General features: G+C 35.0%; 2 protein-coding genes across 2 annotated transcripts; both read left to right on the top strand.

Annotated features, from left to right (window-relative positions):
• The first annotated feature begins 579 nt into the window (after window positions 1–579).
• On the top strand, window positions 580–5,774 carry LOC122309482 (1,4-dihydroxy-2-naphthoyl-CoA synthase, peroxisomal-like). Its single transcript, XM_043122986.1, has 9 exons — window positions 580–934; window positions 1,117–1,239; window positions 3,733–3,834; window positions 3,946–3,984; window positions 4,337–4,435; window positions 4,644–4,691; window positions 4,839–4,934; window positions 5,022–5,144; window positions 5,354–5,774. Exons 1-9 carry the CDS (start codon window positions 662–664, stop codon window positions 5,468–5,470), a joined length of 1,020 nt encoding a protein of 339 aa, XP_042978920.1. The 5' UTR covers window positions 580–661; the 3' UTR covers window positions 5,471–5,774.
• A 10,103-nt stretch (window positions 5,775–15,877) lies between these two features.
• Window positions 15,878–19,551, top strand: LOC122310271. The gene is made up of 4 exons (XM_043124156.1): window positions 15,878–16,167; window positions 16,472–16,626; window positions 16,882–18,339; window positions 18,698–19,551. The coding sequence occupies exons 1-4, from the start codon at window positions 15,878–15,880 to the stop codon at window positions 19,549–19,551; spliced, it is 2,757 nt and encodes a 918-aa protein (XP_042980090.1).
• Window positions 19,552–20,741: the final 1,190 nt, after the last annotated feature.

The following is a 20,741-nucleotide window of genomic DNA, read 5'->3' as shown; positions in this document are numbered from 1 at the left end:
AGGTGTTTGGTCAAATATTTCATGTATATATGAGTTTGACACCTGCATGTACCAAGCATTTTTGTCTATATATTTGAAGTCTTGCTATCAAATGTTCCTTTGAAGATCGAGCTCGCGCGATCCCTCGACGCAGCTACCCTAACAGCTCTTGTAAAAATAAAATAAAATAAATATAGTTTAGCATACACGTGACAAAACACACCACAGCTGGATCAGAGAAGTGGTTGTGTTGCCTGCAGAGTGCAGAGCATGTCCGATTTGCTTGCACTCTGGCTCTTCCTCAAGCGCAACGTTTCGTGTTGGCCGAGTGTAACAGATATCCATACTCTTCTAATTTACTTCTCCAACTACCGCGCGCCTTCTCTTCTCCTCCCCACAGTACTCCTCCAACTACTCTATTAGTCTTTAGACCGACCAATCAAATAGTTTTTATGCAACGGCAGGCCTTGTCTTTTCACCCCCAACAACCCTCTCCCTGACGCTCCGGTGGCCGCGTGGGTATCCTATCTACCCCTTTTCCACCCACCCATTTTTACTCTGCGACAACAGATATAAAAGATGGTCCCCAGTCCTTTTCAGTAGATACGCTATAGCTTGAAAGCTTCCAGCTAAAAAACTCCAAGCTAAACCAAGCATACAGTCATCTCGAAGAGCGTCTTCAATGGCACAAATGGCAGAGAAGGACATGAACACCGTGTCCAGAAGAGTGGCTTCTGTGGCCCAACACTTCATTCCGGTTCATTTGCCTTCCAATGAATCCGGTTCCCTCGGGTTATCTAACACCTCCAATATAAACGACAGCTACCATCGGGTACATGGTGAAGTTCCAACTCACCCGGCTGTGTGGAGATCAGTTGCCCGTGATGACTCCGGCAAGGAGTTTCAGTTCACCGACATTATCTACGAGAAAGCCGAGGGCGAGGGGATCGCAAAGGTCAGTCTTGCTTAAATACCATATATGTCATGCAGCCAGCTAGGAGTAGTACGTACTGATCGAGCTTAAACCCTGGGCTGACACTTGTTAACCCCTGGGGTCAGCATACGTGTTGTTCCTACATATGCATTAGATGCGTTTTAATCAATTATTCTCTGCTTTTTGTCTGCTTTCCCTTGTAGATTACCATCAATAGGCCAGAGAGACGTAATGCGTTCAGGCCACAGACAATAAAGGAGCTGATTGTGGCGTTTAATGATGCTAGGGATGATAATAGTATCGGAGCTATCATTTTTACCGGCAAGGTATCTATATATATCCTAACTTTTTGCATCCAATTATAACTCTGCTCTTGCAAACAATATACAATGCCTTTGTACGTTTTGTATTTCATCGAAACACTTGTTCTTCTTGTCTCGGTATATATATACACTAAATTATGAAACTTTCAATGGCCAATCCTCGTTAATAGTAGTAGTGAATAGTAAGCTAATATAATCGTACAAGCTCCTCATAAATACCGAAGAGACTTCACAAACGGCTAAAAATATAATATAAATAATAAAATTCACATTTTTTTTAACAATTTAATTTTTTAGTATAATTGATAATTTCACATAGTGTCGGAATAAAAGTTTTGAATTTGAATCTTAACTCTACACTTTATTTCATTTAATTAAATATTTTACGTATTGAATCTATTCATTAAAGGATCGAGAGTTTGACCCATAAGTGAGGGAAAATATGAAAAATACAATATAAATAATAAAATCTATATCTTTCCATTACATGAGTTGAGATGAGATGATATGAAAGTTGAAAGTGAAAATTGAATAAAATATTATTAAAATATTATTTTTAATATTATTTTTGTTTTAAAATTTAAAAAAATTAAATTGTTTATTATATTTTTTATTGGAGTTTGAAAAAATTATCATGATTAGATGAGATGAGATAAGATATTGTTAGAAATTATCTTTATTCTATTCTAATAAGCAGAGTTCAAAATAAAGATATTAAGCAAGATTTAACAAGAATATATTCACGTACATCAACCAAACAGATTCAAAACTAATCAACAGATTAGATCTAACAGCAGAATCAGGTTATATACAGATTCAGACCATAAACAGATTCAGTCTAACAAGATATTCAACCTAACAAATGGATTCAGATTATCTATAGATTGTAACAGAACAAGATTAACAAGAAACTAAACCGTAGCAAGATCAATAATCACAGGAATAACAGAAATGACAGAAATAAACAAGAAATAAGCAAGAAAAAAACAACACAACCGATTTACGTGGTTCGACCCTAATGGTCTACGTCCACGGCAGGAATGGCCTCAAATCTTTATTGATAATCAGTGTCCTTCACAGAGAAGCCTTAGAAACACTCAAAAATTTACAAATCTCTCATCTCACTGTAAGAATCGCACAGATTTTCTTCACAACAGTGAAACCCTAGTTTCTCCTTACTGCTCTCTCTCGAAGACTCTCTCTCTCTCTCAATCGGCTAAAACATACACAAATGAAGATTAGGTCTTCAGAAAGACCCATAGCGATACATATATATGGTGACACAGATTGCTCCACGTGTACAGATCCTGCGGCTGAAGTTTAACTTCTCTTGATGCTGCTTACGAGTCACGTGCTGATCACGTGATCACCAACTCAGGCTCTTAAACTTCACCACTTCAGAATCTTCTACTTATTTATTTTGTTCAATGAAAAAAGGAGAAAAGGGTCAGATCACATATAATAATAAAAATAAATTAATTGCCATAATACACTACAGATATGATAAGAGGCTTCTTGTATTCAAACAACCCCTAAACTTTTGAAAATAAGGGTGATTTTACAATAACATTTCTTGTCATTTTGTATTGTTAGAATATAATTTATATTTCTTAGTTTGAGTGCTAGATTTTAGAAATATCTCGTATACGAGTCTCAAGTATACGTTTCACAGATGAGTATTAGTACAAGTACAAATATACGAGTCTTGAGAAAGTCCTTTCCCAAAATAAAAAAAAAAAAAAGCCACTACCATAAAAATATAAAAAATTCATTTTATTTTTTATTTTTTCTAGTGGGGCTATATTAATTTTGTAAAAAGCTTATCCAAAACTTATAAACATACGTTTGAAATTAGATATTCTTAAATCATTTTATTATTATTTATTATTTATTATTAATATTTTTATATTAATTTATTATTATTTATAAATTATTTTACTATTATTTATAAATATTAAATTACTTCAATATTATTCATAAACATTATAAGATATTCTTACCAAATACCGTTGTACCCAAAATTACTCTATTTTGAAACAAAATATTAAATTATTGATAAAAAAAAAATACGTCAAATAGAATATTCTAATTATAAAAGTATAGTAAGTACACGTTTTTTTTTTATAATAAATAATGGAACTGATCAGTACGGTTAACGACCCAATAATTATTTTATCACTCTTTTATTACTGTCATTATAGAGTAGTAAGTGTATCATTATTACCGGTTAGTATATTCATACTAGCTAGTTCCTGATCACGATATATAATGCACCTGGCTGATGCCTACCCTCTAGCTGTCTCTCGTGAATGCTGAACAGTATTCAGAAATATTTCTGGTCATTTTTTACTGTTAGAGTAACGTTTCAAATAACTATATTTCTTATCAAAGTTGTCTGTGGCACTAATACCCTATGTTTTCATGTTTCCCCATTCTCATAGAACTTCATTAATGAATTCACTGATTTACTGTTGTTGGCAATTCATTGTTGTGCAGGGAACCCAGGCATTTTGTAGTGGGGGTGACCAAGCTGTGCGAAAGGCAGATGGTTATGCTGATTATGACAAATTTGGTCGTCTTAATGTTTTGGATTTGCAGGTACCTACCTGGGTTTAGCTTCATATACAGCAGTTGTATATTATAACTCATGTAGTCTTGTAATTATTTGGTTGTGTTTCTCATTCTTTTATTTCGTTTCATCAATACCAGGTGCAGATCCGTCGTCTTCCTAAGCCAGTGATTGCAATGGTATGTAATCTTCTTAAAACCGCCAACTTTGCTAAGATAGCCATGCTGTAGTAAACTGTCGAAAGCCTACTTGCTGCATGCTGTATGGCAAATCGGCATAAAAAATACGGCGAAGAGTCTTATCTTTTCGCCATTATTGCGCGCATCAGATGGCACTTTTTCTGTAGAGTATTAAAAAACGAAAAATGGCGGCGGATAGTTATTTCACATGGCCATATACGTACCCGGCAAATAGTCTAACTTGCATTACTTCTTGACTAGTTGATCGATCACGGTACTACTATTTAAAATTTAATATGTTTAATATGTTGCTCACACTTCGATGAAATCATTTGTTTTTCCAAAAAAACAGGTTGCAGGCTATGCTATTGGAGGAGGACATATACTACACATGGTCTGCGATATTACCATTGCAGCCGATAATGCTATTTTTGGCCAAACTGGTCCTAAGGTATAAGATCTATATATATATCTATCCTATTTTTCTGAAATATTATTTTATTGATTGGAGATATAACTAAGGTTTCAAACCTCACCATATATCATGTGATTTCTACTTTTGATAGCATTGTCATCTTATGATGTTTGGTAAATGTAACTTTGTTCATGCTGCTTTCCTTTAATTGCCATTGCAATTATAATTGGGCAAATAATGGCAGGTTGGAAGCTTTGATGCTGGTTATGGAAGTTCCATCATGGCTACTTTGGTAAGACATAATACATTGAGGGTGAAGATGCCTTCTGTCTTGTATGAGACTGGTATCACATTACTCTTTCATTATTTCATTGTCACGTCTAAGTTCTACTTGATATGTTGTGGGATCTGAATTTTGAAACCAAATGTTGTTGAACAGATTGGCCCTAAAAGAGCACGTGAAATGTGGTTTTTGGCAAGGTTCTACACAGCTCCTGAAGCGGAGAAAATGGGACTCGTTAACACTATTGTGCCGGTGAGTTCATTTCCAATCAAACAGACCCTGATCAACCAGTACAACAGTATACATTGTTAATGTTCAGAATTTCTTGTATTTTCTCAGCTAGAGAGTTTAGAGCAAGAAACAGTTAAATGGTGCCGGGAGATCGTAAGAAACAGCCCAACTTCAATTCGGGTGATGAAATCAGCTCTTAATGCAGTTGATGATGGCCATGCTGGGCTTCAGGTACGTCTGAAATGTGACTTGAATTTCTCTAAGATCCTAATTACAGCTACACTATATATAAGCACAACGGGGTTGCACTAATCCAGAGTGCAGGACTACTCTTGAATCCTATGATGCCAGTAGCTTTCCTTTTCTTTTGCTTGTTTTCCTTTGAATATGCATAAGCTTTTAACTAATTTATTTTGTTCTTGCTTGTTTTTCTTTTGCAGCAACTTGCTGGAGATGCTACACTCCTATTTTATGGCTCCGAAGAAGGCATTGCAGGGAAGACAGCATATCTGGAACACAAACGCCCCGATTTCTCAAAATTTCCATGGAGGCCTTGATTTTGTGCAACTCCGGTCCTTTCCATGGCTCTACCAGCATCATTTATAGATCACTCGGTCGCTAGGTGCTGATATGACCTAATTCTTTCCTTGCAAGCTGGGAGGGAATTTCAGATTATTGCATGCCCACGAATCTTGTCTGCTTTTTATTTCTTAGTCAATATTGCTGATTTTGTTTTTGTCATTTAGATAACCTTTTTTTTTTTTCAATAAGTCATTTAGATAACTTGTTTAGGAGACGAACCTCCATTCCCAATAAAAAGATCGAGACTGTGGCAATTTGTTTTTTACAGTTATTTCGGAACCTGGTGGCCACTTACTATTAAATTAGAATTTCATCAATATGATGATCTACTAAACATGATGAAAAATGATGAAAAATGAAATTAATTATAATTGTCAATAACTTGCTATTACATGATCTGTTTTATCAAATTCAACTAGTGAGAGAAATCTCAAAATGACTTTCAGTACGTGGTGGTACGGATGCATATGCACCTATGCCATATTATAAAAGGAAAAGATAATATATTATACATTCATCTAACTTCTATGATATTGTAAAGCTGTAGTATATATATGTATGAGTAGTCCTTGAATTCGTCATTTCGAAAAGTGAGAATTGGTTTAATGATGGATGAATAGTACTAATACGTACCATGTCAACATATAGGTGTGAAAGTGAGATGAGACGACTGTAATCTTATCTTAACATAAAAATATATATAGTGATGGTAGTTATGATATAGACTTTACTCTCATCTCCCCGTATTGATATAAGTTATGCATCTACCAGCCTTTGCCACCAAACCAGTAGTAGGACCAGAAAAGGAGCTGCCATGCACCTCACGTGTGATGGTGTGTGGGGACCACACCCTATCTGCACTTTTCAATTTTGTTCTATTCGAGAGAATTTTTTATTTTTTTTATTTTTTTTTCAAATGAAAAATAGATATCAGTCTTCTCATCTCTATGATCTAGACATTACAATAGATTTCATATTTTGTGACGGACGAAACCATCACAAAAAATTAACAAATTGTCATAGAAATTTTTTGGTGTTCGAATGTGACCACTACAACAAATATGGCTTTTAGTGACAGATTATAAATAGTGACGGGTTCCAAACTGTGACTAAAACGTCTTTACTGTGACCGTTTGTGAGAATTGTTATTAAATATTGGGCAAGAATTTTAAAACGTTCGGACTTTTCACATAATACGTTCGCACGTCACAATAACGTTCGAATGTTATGTATATTGACGTGCGAACGTAAAAATTTTAGCGCGAACGTTCGAATGTTTTAACTAATTACGTGCGAACGTTAATATATTAGCGCCAATGTTCAAACGTTAAAGTGATAAGGTTCGAACTTTATATGTTAATTTGCATAAATTAACCATAATATATATATTTTTTTAATTGTAAGGTTGAGTAACGTTATATTAAAAAAATATTAAGAGTAGAAATTAAGCTACACAATACATACATTAAATATTTGTGTCCATTACATATGTCGAAATAAAAAATAAAATATGATAAATTTTTACAAATCACTTTCAGAACTGCTAGTTTACAAAAGATCGAAACTCCTCAGTCAATGTCTCAACCTTATTGTTTAGCACATCTACATGATGTGCAAGATGTGCGACAGCCTAATCTATATGCGCAATCTGTCTATCGATCTGTCGGTCTATATGCGCCTTCATATCTGTCATCACTGCATCAATTCAAGCAGGTCGCACATCCCAGCAGATGTAACTCTCAGCTACTGACTAGTACTCGCCGATGGGCGAGCAATATCGGCCCCAGACTTAGTCGGGGGAACAAGATCTAGCGTAGGACCAGACTGATGCCGAGCTGAGCCTCTCCCCTGTCCAATGCTCCGGCGGTGTGTGGTCATGTCGATGGCACTCATCTGGTTTATCATCATCTTCTCCGCTTGGAGTGGCACTCCCCGGGCTAGTAATAAGCGGCTGATGATGACTCTGTACGAGAGATTATCCGTGGTAACGATGCTGGCCTCATAACGGATCCGCTCAAATATAACAAGGGGCAAGTCAATGGGCTCACCATGTGCCAAACAAATCAGGAACTGTGCACGAACCCGACTGAATGTGCTCTTATGTGCCACTGGGTCTACATTTATTGCAACAAAAATGTGCAACATGCGAAAGAAAGGCAGCAGCTGATTCTGGCTAAAGGAGTTCGGCCTATCGAGCTTCATGCGGTCTGTGCCAGTGAGGATGTAGAAATCCTAGTCCCGCTCATCAGCAGCAATAGGATTGCCCTCGGGTCGATCTTCTTCATGACTGGGCATCAACTCAATAGGGCCCGAAGATGAAGCAGACGCGGCTGGATCTGCCTCGAATATGCCTGGAGAAAATGCAACTGCTGTGTCACCAGCCTGAGCAGCTGTCGACTCAGGTAGTATACGCGGAATCTAGAGTAAGTCGACGATAAGATCCACCGAGAACTGAAACTGTACACCGCGTACACTGAAAGTATGGGATGATGCATCGTTAGGCATGGTGGCCATCCCAATGTAAAACTCTCGAACCATTGAGGGGTAAATCTTTCCCCTCAATGTGCATATGGGGCCCAGCCTCTGGTGATGAAGACGTCTCTCAGCGTCTTCTGCTCCCAGCTGAGCTCATCAAACTCATTAATGAGGATTTCTCGTTCCCCCATAACAGTTCGTGCCCCCAGTCCAGCAATGTCCAGATTGCCTCCATCCCTCCCTGGCTTCCTTGTCGTCATATATTGAGCCATATCTTGAAAATTAAAAAAAATATATATAAGTTATAATATTTAAAAAAATGATTAGAATCACAGATACATACATATTATGACATATATAGATTATACAGAAAATTAAAATATCATCCTTATAAATTTACATAATTTTGGCAGTAAAATTTTTAAATAATTTCACCTTTCAATATCTAAAATAATAATAATAAAAAGAAACAATATAAAAATATTTTAATAGGAAACGTTCGAACGTCATTGAAAGTACGTTCGCACGTTAAAATTAAAACTGTCACGTGCGAATTTACAAAGATGATACGTTTGGACGTTTTATCGAATGTATCATTCAAACGTTTGATAAAAACGTACGAATGAGTTCATTACGTCCAAACGTATGATATAAACGTTCGGACGTAATGAATTTGAACCGTCATATGTTCGAACGTTCTTACTAGTCGAAGAAGACCAACGGTTTAAGTTCGAACTTTTTATCCAACGTTCTGTTAAAGCGTTGGATAAAAATATTCGCACGTAAAAAAATACGTTTGCACGTTACAATTTAACGTGCAAACGTAAAGAATACAAAAGGTCACACGTTCGGACGTTGTGTCGTGACGTCCGAACGTCACGACACGGAATCGCTGAGTTGACTCAGCCATTACTGAAAGCTTCGAAACGCATGGTTCGAAGCCACAAACAACCAAAATAAGCATCTACTAATAGTGGAAAATATTTCTACGGTCCTATTTTATCAATTTACGGCAAATGGTGGCCGGAAATGCAACGAACAATAACCGGCCTACAGTGGGTTTCAAATTTTTGAAATCCACCGATTAAAATGGTACTAAATAGAAGAGGGAGAGGGCACATTACCTTTTAGTGACGGTTACGGTGGCATATGATGACGGTTGCGGCGGCGTGCGTGGCAGAGAGGAAGAGAGAGTGAGAGTTTTAGTGCGAGAAATGCTATGGAAACCGTCTGGCTTTATATACAGTTAACGTTCGAACGTTCATTAATTAACGTTCGAACGTTTCATCTACATGCGAACGTTATGTATTATACGTTCGGATTGAGAATCATACGTGCGAACGTATAACATATACGTTCGGATGTTATATTAACATGCGAACATATAACGTATACGTTCGGACGTTAATCAATACGTCCAAACGTTTGAATTATAACATTCGAACATTTTTTACACTATAGTTATTACATAATAAATAGTAATATATTATATTATATATATTATATAATATATTAATATAATATATATTATATATAAAGTTATAATATATATAGTACGTTCTTATATAATACTTATGTTATATATATTATAATTGGTACAAATTATATATCAATTAATATTGTATAATTTATAATTTAATATATAAATATATTATGAGGAATATACTAAATTCTAATAATAATATTTACGTTCGAACCTTCATGTGTAACGTTCGGACGTTATAATAAATTCGGAGGAAAATTTCCCGCTAAAACCAAATTTAAATAGTACGTTCTAATGTTTATCTTAACGTTCGAATGTTATAGTCGAATACGTAGGCTGGAGAATCATACGTGCAAACGTACTGTATAATTGCTGGGCGGGATAATTATACATTCGAACGTTATTGCGTGAACATTTGGACGGAAAATTAAACGTTTGAAGGTTCATTAATGAACGTCGGAACGTTAATTGCATAACAAGCAGAATATAAAACTTTCACGCATGGGAAAGCAGATTCATTTCTGCTTTCCTCCGTGCGTGTTAGAGTAAGAGACAGAGAGAGTTTTAGAGAGAGGGAGCTGAGAAGTGGAAACAGACGGAGAGACAGAGAGAGTTTTAGAGAGAGGGAGAGAAGAAGTGCAGGGTTATAGTGAGAGAGAGTTTGCAAATGTATAGTTTTAAGCATTAAGGTAAAAAAAATTTCTCATTTTTTATTGGTAATTTACATGATAATTATCAATGTTTTTTTTTTTTATATATATATTTAACTAACTAGTATTGTGTATTTTTTGAATGATCATTTGTTGTGAATTATTGAAAATTTGTGATTTTTGAAGAGGAATTTCTTTAAAGCACAAGGTATATATACTAAACTCTATTGTTACATTTTATTGTGGATTTAATTTGTGATATGGATTGTATTGTTTGGATGAATTAAAATGAAAAATCATTGTTATTGAATATGTTTATTCTTAATGTGATAATGTTTTAGTATAGTGTATTTTTTTGAATAATAATTATTTGTAAATTTATGTGTCTATTTTAGTAATATGTTGTGATTAAAGAATATATATAACAATTTCGATAAAAATAAATAGTGTGATTATTTGTGTAAAAATAAAAATAAATAGTATATAATTTATAATAACGATAATTATAAATTATAATATTATGATTAAAACTATTATCTATATAATTAGTTAAATAACTAATATAATAAATTAGATATATTACTAAGTGTCAATTATAAGGCATAGCTATATATATAGTATATATAAAAATTCGTATTACTAAAATTATAATATAAATAAGTATTTATATTATATATTAACAATTATTAATATATAATTATTATAAAATAATAATTCCTAAAAATCTAATAGCTCAATAATAATAAATATTTTATCTAATAATATATATAGTGTTATTAGTATCAATCCCTAATAATAATTATCATGTGATGTATAGTATTAAAGAAGGATTAATAAGAAATAGATAAGTAATTATAATATTTAATAATAAAAATTGTTATAATAATTATAATAATTTTGGCAATAATAGTAATAATTATATAATAACTGATAACAATTAAGTGTTATCAATATATAGTATAACTAGTAATTATAATCTAATTTAATATATATTATATTAAATACGAAATAAATAAGTAAAAATTGTTATTTTATGCTATATAATAACAAATAAAATATAAGTGTTATCAGTAACTTATAATAGTAATTATAAGATATTTTATAGTAGTGTTATATATTATATAGTTGATAATAAGTATAATTTGTTATTAGGAATTATATAAGTTTACAAATAATTTCTAAGTGTTATCAATCATTAATAATATAAATATTATTAGTACATCGGGATAATTCAAACAATGTGCGCTAATTTATTTGTAGACTTTTTTGTTAGATATTGTATAACATTGCATAAATAACCTTAGACCCGTTTGAGAATTAGTGTAAATTTAGGTGTACATTAATTTCTGAATTGTCCAGTGTAGACAGTTTGAGATTGATCACTATCTTAGGTATGTCGTTGTACAAGGTTTAAATAATTCTAAAGATAATGAGGTTAACTTTAACTATTGTTATGTAAAATCATATGATAAATTATACTATACAGTGAGCACATGGACAAACTTAAGATGGAAGGCGTCGAGGATATAATGGCAAGACACGAGTCAAAATTTTCTGGATGGTTTGAACAACGTGTATGAACTAAACTCTATAATATATGTTACATAATGAAAGTTTTAACTCTAGCTAATATTTAATAAATGACATTATTTAAATTGTTAGATATTGGAACAACGTGCTCGTGATCCTAGATCAGTCTCTTTTGAATTGTATGCATTGGCCCGTAGTCCATCAAACAGAGCACTTCGATACACTGCATGCACAGTTCGAGGTTATAGATTCCATACTCTGGACCGTGAACGTAATAGAAAAACTCAAAACTGTGGTGTCTTGGTCGAGGGGAGTCATGGAATAGATGATATTGATTATTATGGTGTCATTCGTGATATTATCGGATTGAAATATCTGGGTGGGTCTATAACATATGTCTTTAAATGTGATTGGTGGGATCTAGGAGGTGGTCGGGATTCGATATATAGGGATAATCATTTTACGAGTGTCAATACTGCATCTAAATGGTACGAAGATGATCCATTTGTACGCACGTATAAACATTCGAACGTTTACATTATACGTTTGAACTATAATCAACAAACGTTACCTTTTCTCGTTCGGATGTCAGCTCGTCTTTTTTACGTTCGAACGTAATTTTCTATGATAGATTCTAACCATCACAGAAAATGATACGTTTGAACGTTATTTCAAACGGCACATCCCCAACCGTCACTAAAAATATTTTTAGTGATGCTTGTACAGTAAACTGTCACCAAATGTAATACGTGACACACATTACGTGACAGTGGTGGTGACGGTCAGAAACTGTCACCAAATGTATTTCGTGACTTTTTTCCAGTTTTTGTGATAGTTTCATCTGTCACTAAAACCTATTTTTGTTGTAGTGGACGATTAAGGCATCACAGAAAGTATTTTGTTATAGTTTACTATACAACTGTTAGAAAAAGTCTTTTTGTGATGGTTGGAAGTTTTCCGTGAGATGTAATGTTCGAACATGAAGTTTTTTTTTTTTTTGTTTTTTTTGTGACAATCGAATTCCATCATGAAAAGTATGTTCGAACGTATTAAAATAATGTTTGAACATTTACCTGACCGATTGGCATTCAAACGAGAAATATCTAACCTTTGATATTTTTCATTTGAACATACACACATTCGAACGTTTGTGATTTGACGTTTGAATGTTTCATTTGCACGTTATTGGGTAATTGTTCAAACGTAAGAAATTAAAATCTCGAATGGTTAATATATACGTTCGATCGTAACATAATGAGTTCAAATGTTTGGGTGTATATGTTCGAATGTAATAGTTTTCATTTGAATGTATTTATTGCATGTCTGTGTAATTATATTCAAATGTTGATTCGAACGTAATAGCCATGTTCGAATATTCTTTGTTTACATTCGAAAGTACTAATCAGAATTAATAATTTCATAAAATTAAAAGGCATACAAATTGTATCATATTACATCACAAATAGTATCATCTGATGAAAATGCTTTAGAGAGTTGCAAAATTAGATGACAAAAGTTTTGAACAATGATAGGATTTATTTCCTTTTCTTTCCTCGCTCACTGTGATCCTGATATGGTGACATAATACATTCCCTTTGGACTTGTATCTCGCTCTGTACTTGTTCTTGAACTTCATGACGTATTCTTAATTTCCTCTTGGTCTCTTTGTTGCTCCTACAAATGCATCTATAAATTGGACTATCGTGATAAGAGAGCCTCCAACTCCGGCTGTATCAACTTCATCTACTCAATTTCTTGGCGTACGACATCCAAATCCTTGGTAAGATTATTAACTTATGAAGTTGAGGCCGTCGAGAATGAACCAACATGCTTGAAAGAACATCCCAAACCTTTTACCTAACCAGACTTACTCCCGAGAATAAGCATAAATATGTCAATGTCACTAACAGAAGATTTCTTACAGTCTGACTACAGCTTAATAATTTTTTCCTACAATAGTTAGGAAGAAAACATACAATAAATAACATATTAAAAAAATAGTAAGAAAACGTAATATCCATTCACTTGTTAGCATAATCTATTCACACAAAATAACCTCACTTCCATAATTATCTTTAACGACTGGATAAATCCACTTGTTGTGTTCATCGGCGTGAGTAGCAACATGACATGAATGAAGAAGAAATTTTCAGGATTATTGCGTTTCTAAGAAAGCCACGGTAGTAATTTTAAAAAAATATGTTAGTACCTATATAATGAATATGATAAAAATAGCTGAATTTTAATAAGTAATTACCATTTTATCGGCAAGGCGTTACGTTGAACCAGCACAATGGTAGATTCTCAAAGACGTTCTATTATGTGCATTGATAGAACTAAAGTGCTGCAAAAAAAAATTAACAATGTTAAATATAATCTATGAGACCAATATAGATGTAAAGAAGTTATAGTGAAAAAAATCTAGAATACCTAATAATCTGAACTTGCGAAAAAATCACGACACTTCCTTCAATCATCTAAGTTCATTTTTTTAAAAGGGGATTGAGCAACCTCTTCAAATGTCTCAAATTTCTTAAAGTGGTCATGACACAATCCCTTGTAACGCCAAAATAATATAATCATCAACTCATTCACAGTTCGTACTTCCTCGCTCCAGCCAAAATTTTGCTCGAATTCATTCTAGAAAGTGAATTGTGTAAAAAATATTATATTAAAACATATTTAAAAAAAAAACAAATGTATAGAAACTTATCAATACATGACTCCGAATGTGATCCTTAACCTCATTCAGAACAATTTACCAAGATCGCACATAAAATGACGTATAAGCTCGGACTAGTGTTTCAACATAGGAGGAAAGAGATACCGCACTATCATCCACACCCCCAATAGAGTTACTGGAGATGTTGACCTTTATTTTCCTGTGTCTTCTATTTTTTTTTTCCAAAGTCAAGTCACTTGTTAAGCCACGACCACAACGTGACAAGACATCAACTAATATATTCAAAATTATTAAAACCAGTCTTCCCAAGTATTCAAATATAATTAATTATGAACAAGAATTTTCTTACTGGTAGGTGTGGACTAGCTGTCTGCCTCTTGTGTATCAACTTGAACAGGAGCGGAGTCCTCTGCTTGGGAGTCGTCAACCGGTTTAGGACTTGGCAAATGAGGCACATTTCTTTGTTTTCATTTTGGTGGTATCCTTGAAAAGCATTATTATTTTCAATATAATTTAGAAACAATTATGAAAAATATAATAGTCTAATCTATGCAAATAAAACATTTAGTACTTTTATTCTTCATCTCCAGATGTATTTTTCATGTTTGTTTCAAAATTTTCTTCAATAACATCTTCATAATCTCCTTCCTCATCATCATCATCTTCTTTGTTTTCTTCATTGATTTCTTGTTCTTTTTCTTCTTTTGATTCTTCTGATTCGTCAGAATCTTCAACTAAATAATTATTTAATATGGATGGGTCGAGATATACGGGTGGGATGTCATCTCTATGTAAGGGAATTAGTTTGAGTGCACTAAGGTCAACAAATAAATTAATACACTCTCTATCTTCCTGATAGGCCTCTATAATCGGAGTATCATTTTTATCTCCACTACGATCATGATCCACCACCAATCTTGCATCATAAATATTTTGAGGAATAAACTTCTGTATGAATCGCCAAGTTATATTTCCACTAGCTTCATCAGCCGTTTTCATTGGATCAATCAGGTAATTGACTTGGGTTGCTTGACAAGCTAATACGAACGGATCATCTTCGTACCATTTCCATGCAGTACTGATGCTCGTAAAGTGACTATCCCTATATATTGATATTCGACCATAACCTAGATCCCACCAATCACATTTAAATACATATGTCTCATTCTCGCCAAGGTATTTCAGTCCAAAAATATATATTAGTCTTATCATTTATACTATCTAGATCACAATGATAGTGTGGAAAGCTCAATGGAAAGCTTTGAAGCAATCAACTATCTATTGTAGTTCTCTACCACATGACTCCAAACTCTTTGTGCTCTTACATTAAAAATCAATGTTTTGGTTTCAATATTGTCATTTTTTGCTTTTAATTATATCCATTGCATTGGTTGTAACATGGTATTTTGGTGGGATTCTTCACCATCTTCTTTCATATCTCTCTTCTTAATTCTAAAAGAAATATTATTCATTAAAAAATAAGGGCACCAGTCCACTCTCATGGCGCACCAAGAAACAAAGTACAGTTTCTCGTTCTTCTGCTGAAGCTGAGTATCGTGCTATGGCCGTCACCACCTGTGAACTCACCTGGTTAAAACAACTTCTCACTGATCTTGGTGTTCCTCATCCCGAGCCTTTTACTCTCCATTGTGACAATCAGTCTGCTTTGCATATTGCTCATAATCCTGTGTTTCATGAGCGCACCAAACACATTGAGATTGATTGCCATATCATTCGTGACAAAATTCGCTCAGGGCTCCTCAAAGCTGTTCACACTTCTTCACATGAACAACTTGCGGATATCTTCACCAAAGCTTTGGGACATGACCTTTTTCATCATTTCTCGCGCAAGTTAGGCATTACGGATCTCCATGCGCCAACTTGAGGGGGAGTATTGACAGCTATCCATTGACAGTTTTCTTACCATATCAAGACTTGCACAATTTCTGTAATTAGCTTAATTTTAGGACTCCATCACATTAGTTTACTTTCCTTTTGTATAAACTTTCCTTACATAACCTATTGTACGCCTATTTATTTGTATAGTTTGATATGAAATAAACAATTCACGTAGCTCAATTCTATCTACTTCTTCTGTCTTAACACTGTCTAAAAGGGCTCGAAGCAGGCCTTCACGTTTTCATTGATGATGCAGAAAATTTTGTATTGGAATGTACGAGGTCTTGGAACATCTAGAAAAAAGGTTGTTGAAGATGGTGAGATCCAGAAAACCTTGTGTTTTTGCAGTTGTTGAACCATTTGTTGATGGCCAGCATCTTGAGCGTTTGAAGAGTGATGTTTCTTTTGAAGGTAGTGTTTTGAATAAAGAGGTGGGGGGTAAACTTTGGGTGCTATGGTCAAAAAATGTGAAAGTTACGGTGTTGAGTTTGTTTTCTCAAAGCATTACTATGGTGATAGAGTTGAATGGAAAATGTTTGTGGATTTCTTTTATATATGCAAAATGTAACTATGGGGAACATTGACAATTATGGGATCATTTATGTAACTTACATGTTTCGCATATTCCATGGATGGTTATTGGAGATTTTAATATCATCTGGTCAGACCAGGAGCGGATTGGAGGACATCCTCGTCCTCGTATTGCAATGGAGGAATTTAATACTTTCATTGACATGGCTGGATTATCAGATTTAGGTTTCCAAGGAAATCATATGACTTGGTGTAATGGTCATGAAGGGAGATCGAGGTGTTGGGCACGGTTGGATAGAGCTCTTGTGAATTCTGCTCATGTTTTGGAATTCCCCTCGGCAGAAGGTAGTTATTTGCCTAGGTTGTCATCTGATCATGCTCTTTTGCAGGTTGATTTAAGTCCAGAAAATAGGAGGTATGGACATGTTCCTTTCAAGTTTCAGCAAATGTGGACAACACATAAAAAGTTTTCTGATTTTGTTACTAATGAATGGAAGGAGGTACAGGAGGGTGATGGGATGGTTAAATTGGCCAGAAAACTGAAAAAGTTGAAAGGGGCTCTTCGTGGATGGAACTATACTGTTTTTGGCTGGACTGGATTTCATATTAAACAATTGGAGAGACGAGTGCAGGACTTGGAGGAACAACTACAATTGGGTGATTCTGAAGATGTAGAACTGGATCTTTTATCTAGCAAAGTTGAACTGGATACGTGGAATTCTAGAGAAGAGATTTGTTTGGCTCAACAAGCCAAGCAAGAATGGCTTCATTCGGGAGAAGCAAGCTCAAAATTTTTTAAGGCCATGGCTTCGAAAAATCATAGATTGGTGGGACAGATGAAAGTTAGTGAAAATGAATGGTTGAAGACTCCGGAGGAGGTACATACAGGTGCTGTCGATTTTTTTCAGAACTTTTTGGCCTCTAATCATCAGTTCCCGCTTCCGGATTTATCTTCTCTTATTGCTCCAGTCATTCAGGAGGATGATAATGTAAATTTGCTAGAACTTCCTTCGATCCAAGAGGTAAAACAAGCTATTTTTTCCATTCCTACTGATAGTAGCCTGGGCCCTGATGGGTTCGGATCAGGGTTTTATAAAGCATGCTGGGATATTATTGCCAGGGATGTGGTGGATGGTGTTCATGATTTCTTTAGAGGAGGCAAAATCCCAAGAGAAATCACAGCCTCTTTCTTGGTTTTGATTCCAAAGGTTGATCACCCGAAAAGCTTTGATAAATTTCACCCTATTAGTCTGTGCTCAGTTTTTTATAAGACATGTACAAAAATTCTGGTGAACCGGATATCTCCTTTACTATCTCGTTTGATTTCAGAGGAACAAGGAGCTTTTATTCCTGGGAGAAACATTTTTGAAAATGTGAGCTTGGTACAGGAGATGATCCAAAACATAAATAAACCTGTTCGTGGTGGTAATGTGGTTTTGAAGATAGACATGGCCAAAGCTTATGATAGTATGAATTGGGATTTCTTGATTCATGCTTTGGCTAGTTTTGGTTTCTCGGAGGGTGTTTGTAGCTTGGTACATCAATGCATCTCTTCGCCTTGGTATTCAGTTGTTATGAACGGTATTCCGAAAGGTTTTTTTTCAGGGAGGGAGAGGTCTGAGACAGGGAGATCCTTTGTCACCTTATCTTTTTATTTTGGGGGAAGAAATATTTTCTAGATTACTAAAAAAGAATTTTCAGGAAAGGAGGATCATTCCTTTTCAACATCCAAGAGGGCCTTCTATTATTTCACATTTATTATATGCTGATGATATTATGATATTTGCAAATGGAGATAAAAAAGTCAATTCAGGCCATTTCTGAGGTTCTTACAATCTATGAAAGTTGGTCTGGGCAGCGAGTTAACAAAGAGAAGTCATCCATTATTTTTCGAAGATTGTTCCTCGTTCTTGGAGAAGAAACATTTTGAGTATATCTGGATTTTCGGAAGGGTCGCTTCCTTTCAAATACTTGGGGGTTCCCATTGTGTCTGGAAGATTAAAGGTGATTCATTTTGATGAGTTTCTGTGTAAGATCAGGGACAAAATTGGGGGATGGCATTCTCGCCTTTTATCTAATGGTGCTCGCCTCTTGCTATTAAAGCATGTGCTTGGTAGTCTCCCCATTCATCTACTATCTATTTTGCAGGTTCCTAAATCTGTCCTATCCTCTATATCCAGATGTTTTAGTAATTTTTTCTGGGGTTATAAAGATGGAAGACCGAAGAAACATTGGAAGTCTTGGGCTTCGATGTGTGCTCCTGTAAAAGAGGGCAAAATTGGCATTCAGAATTTAGATGAGATACAAAAAGCTCTTCATATGAAATTTGCTTGGAGGTTATTAACGACAAATTCTCTTTGGTCCAGATTTTTCAAGGCCAAATACATAAAGCAGAATCATGTTTTTGTGGTTAATCCAAACAAAGGATCTAGCTTTTGGAAGATGGTGATCAGGAGTATTCCAGATGTTATTGAGCATTCCAAATGGAAACCGAGGAGAGGAGATATCTCTTTTTGGTTGGATAAATGGATAGGTGATGAGCCTCTGGCGGTTTCAGTTCCTATAGTGGCACCAAAAATTAAAATACATGAATGTTACAAGGAAAGTGGCTGGGATAGGGATTTCCTTTGTCAGTTAGTGGGTACCCAAAAGGCGCAGGATATTGTTGATACTTTTTGTAGTCTAATGGATGGGGATGACCGACTTATTTGGGTGGAAAAGGAGGATGGGAATTTCTCTTCTAAGAGTGCTTGGGAGGTTACTCGGGTAAAAGCTCCAAAGATTAGATGGGCTAAATGGATATAGCACCCGTGTATCCCGAAAAATATGGCAACTATTATGTGGAAAAGTCATAATAATGCTCTTACTGTTGATGACAAAATTCGAAGTGTGGGACTTCCTATTGTTTCTAAATGTAACTGCTATATACATGGGAAATATGAAGACATGAACCATGTGTTGGCTGTGGGTGAAGTGGTGAAAGTTATTTGGAGGAAATGTGCTATGCAAGTGGGCTTTTTTCGGCATCAACATAGTACTTGGATGGAAATTGTCGCTGCTTGGTTTGCTAAAGCATCTATGTCGTCGCTTAGGGGTCAGCTTTTGGGTAGTATCCCTATTATTGTCACTTGGAGGTTATGGATCCGTCGGTGCCGTGCTCGTATGGAGGGAAAATGGGACTCGGTAGAGGACATATGGAGGAGCATTAAATTCTGGATTGCTAAATTAAGTGCGAAGCTAAAGGTTTTAAAACCACTATCTTGATGTGATAACATTTTATTGGCTGATTTGTGTATTCCTTACAGGTGGAAGAAGTGTAGATCTTCTAAAGTTGTATGTTGGGTTCGACCAAAGGAAAGCTGGGTAAAATTGAATATTGATGGGAGTAGTCGTGCGAACTTGAGAAAGGCTGGTGCTGGTGGTCTAATTCGCGATTCTAGAGGTAATCTGATCCTAGCTTGTTCTTATCCTCTTGAGTATGGTACTAATAACTATGTTGAGTTCATGGCTTTGCTACATGGAGTTAAACATGTTTGGAATATGGGATTTAGAAATGTAGAAATAGAGATGGACTCTATGATTGTTGTAAACTGGATTTTGACCTCCAACTGCCCCATTTGGTATTTAGAAGATTATTGGATTGAACTTATGGATTTACTAGGCAATATAAATTTCTCCATTCGACATGTTTATAGGCAAGGCAATAGCCCTGCTGATTTCTTGGCCGAGTTAGCGTCTGAGGATTGTGCCGCTATTTGGGAGACCTTGGTTATGGTCCCTCCTCTTTTATGAGGTATGATTAGGACTGATAAACTGGGCCTTCCGGACATTAGATTTTGAGATATAGGGCTGGTTTTGTGCTTTGTTGCTTTGTTTTTGCAGGGTCTGTTCGTTGGTTTTGGTTTATGGTTTTTTTGACACTTGGTTTTGGGTTAGTTTTTAGAGTTTTATCTTTGTAAACCCCCAAGTGTTATTTTGTTCCACGGTATTCCTCC

This window comes from Carya illinoinensis, chromosome 5, assembly GCF_018687715.1.
Source record: "Carya illinoinensis cultivar Pawnee chromosome 5, C.illinoinensisPawnee_v1, whole genome shotgun sequence".
NCBI lineage: Eukaryota > Viridiplantae > Streptophyta > Magnoliopsida > Fagales > Juglandaceae > Carya > Carya illinoinensis.
This window is presented reverse-complemented; position numbering and strand designations above follow the sequence as displayed.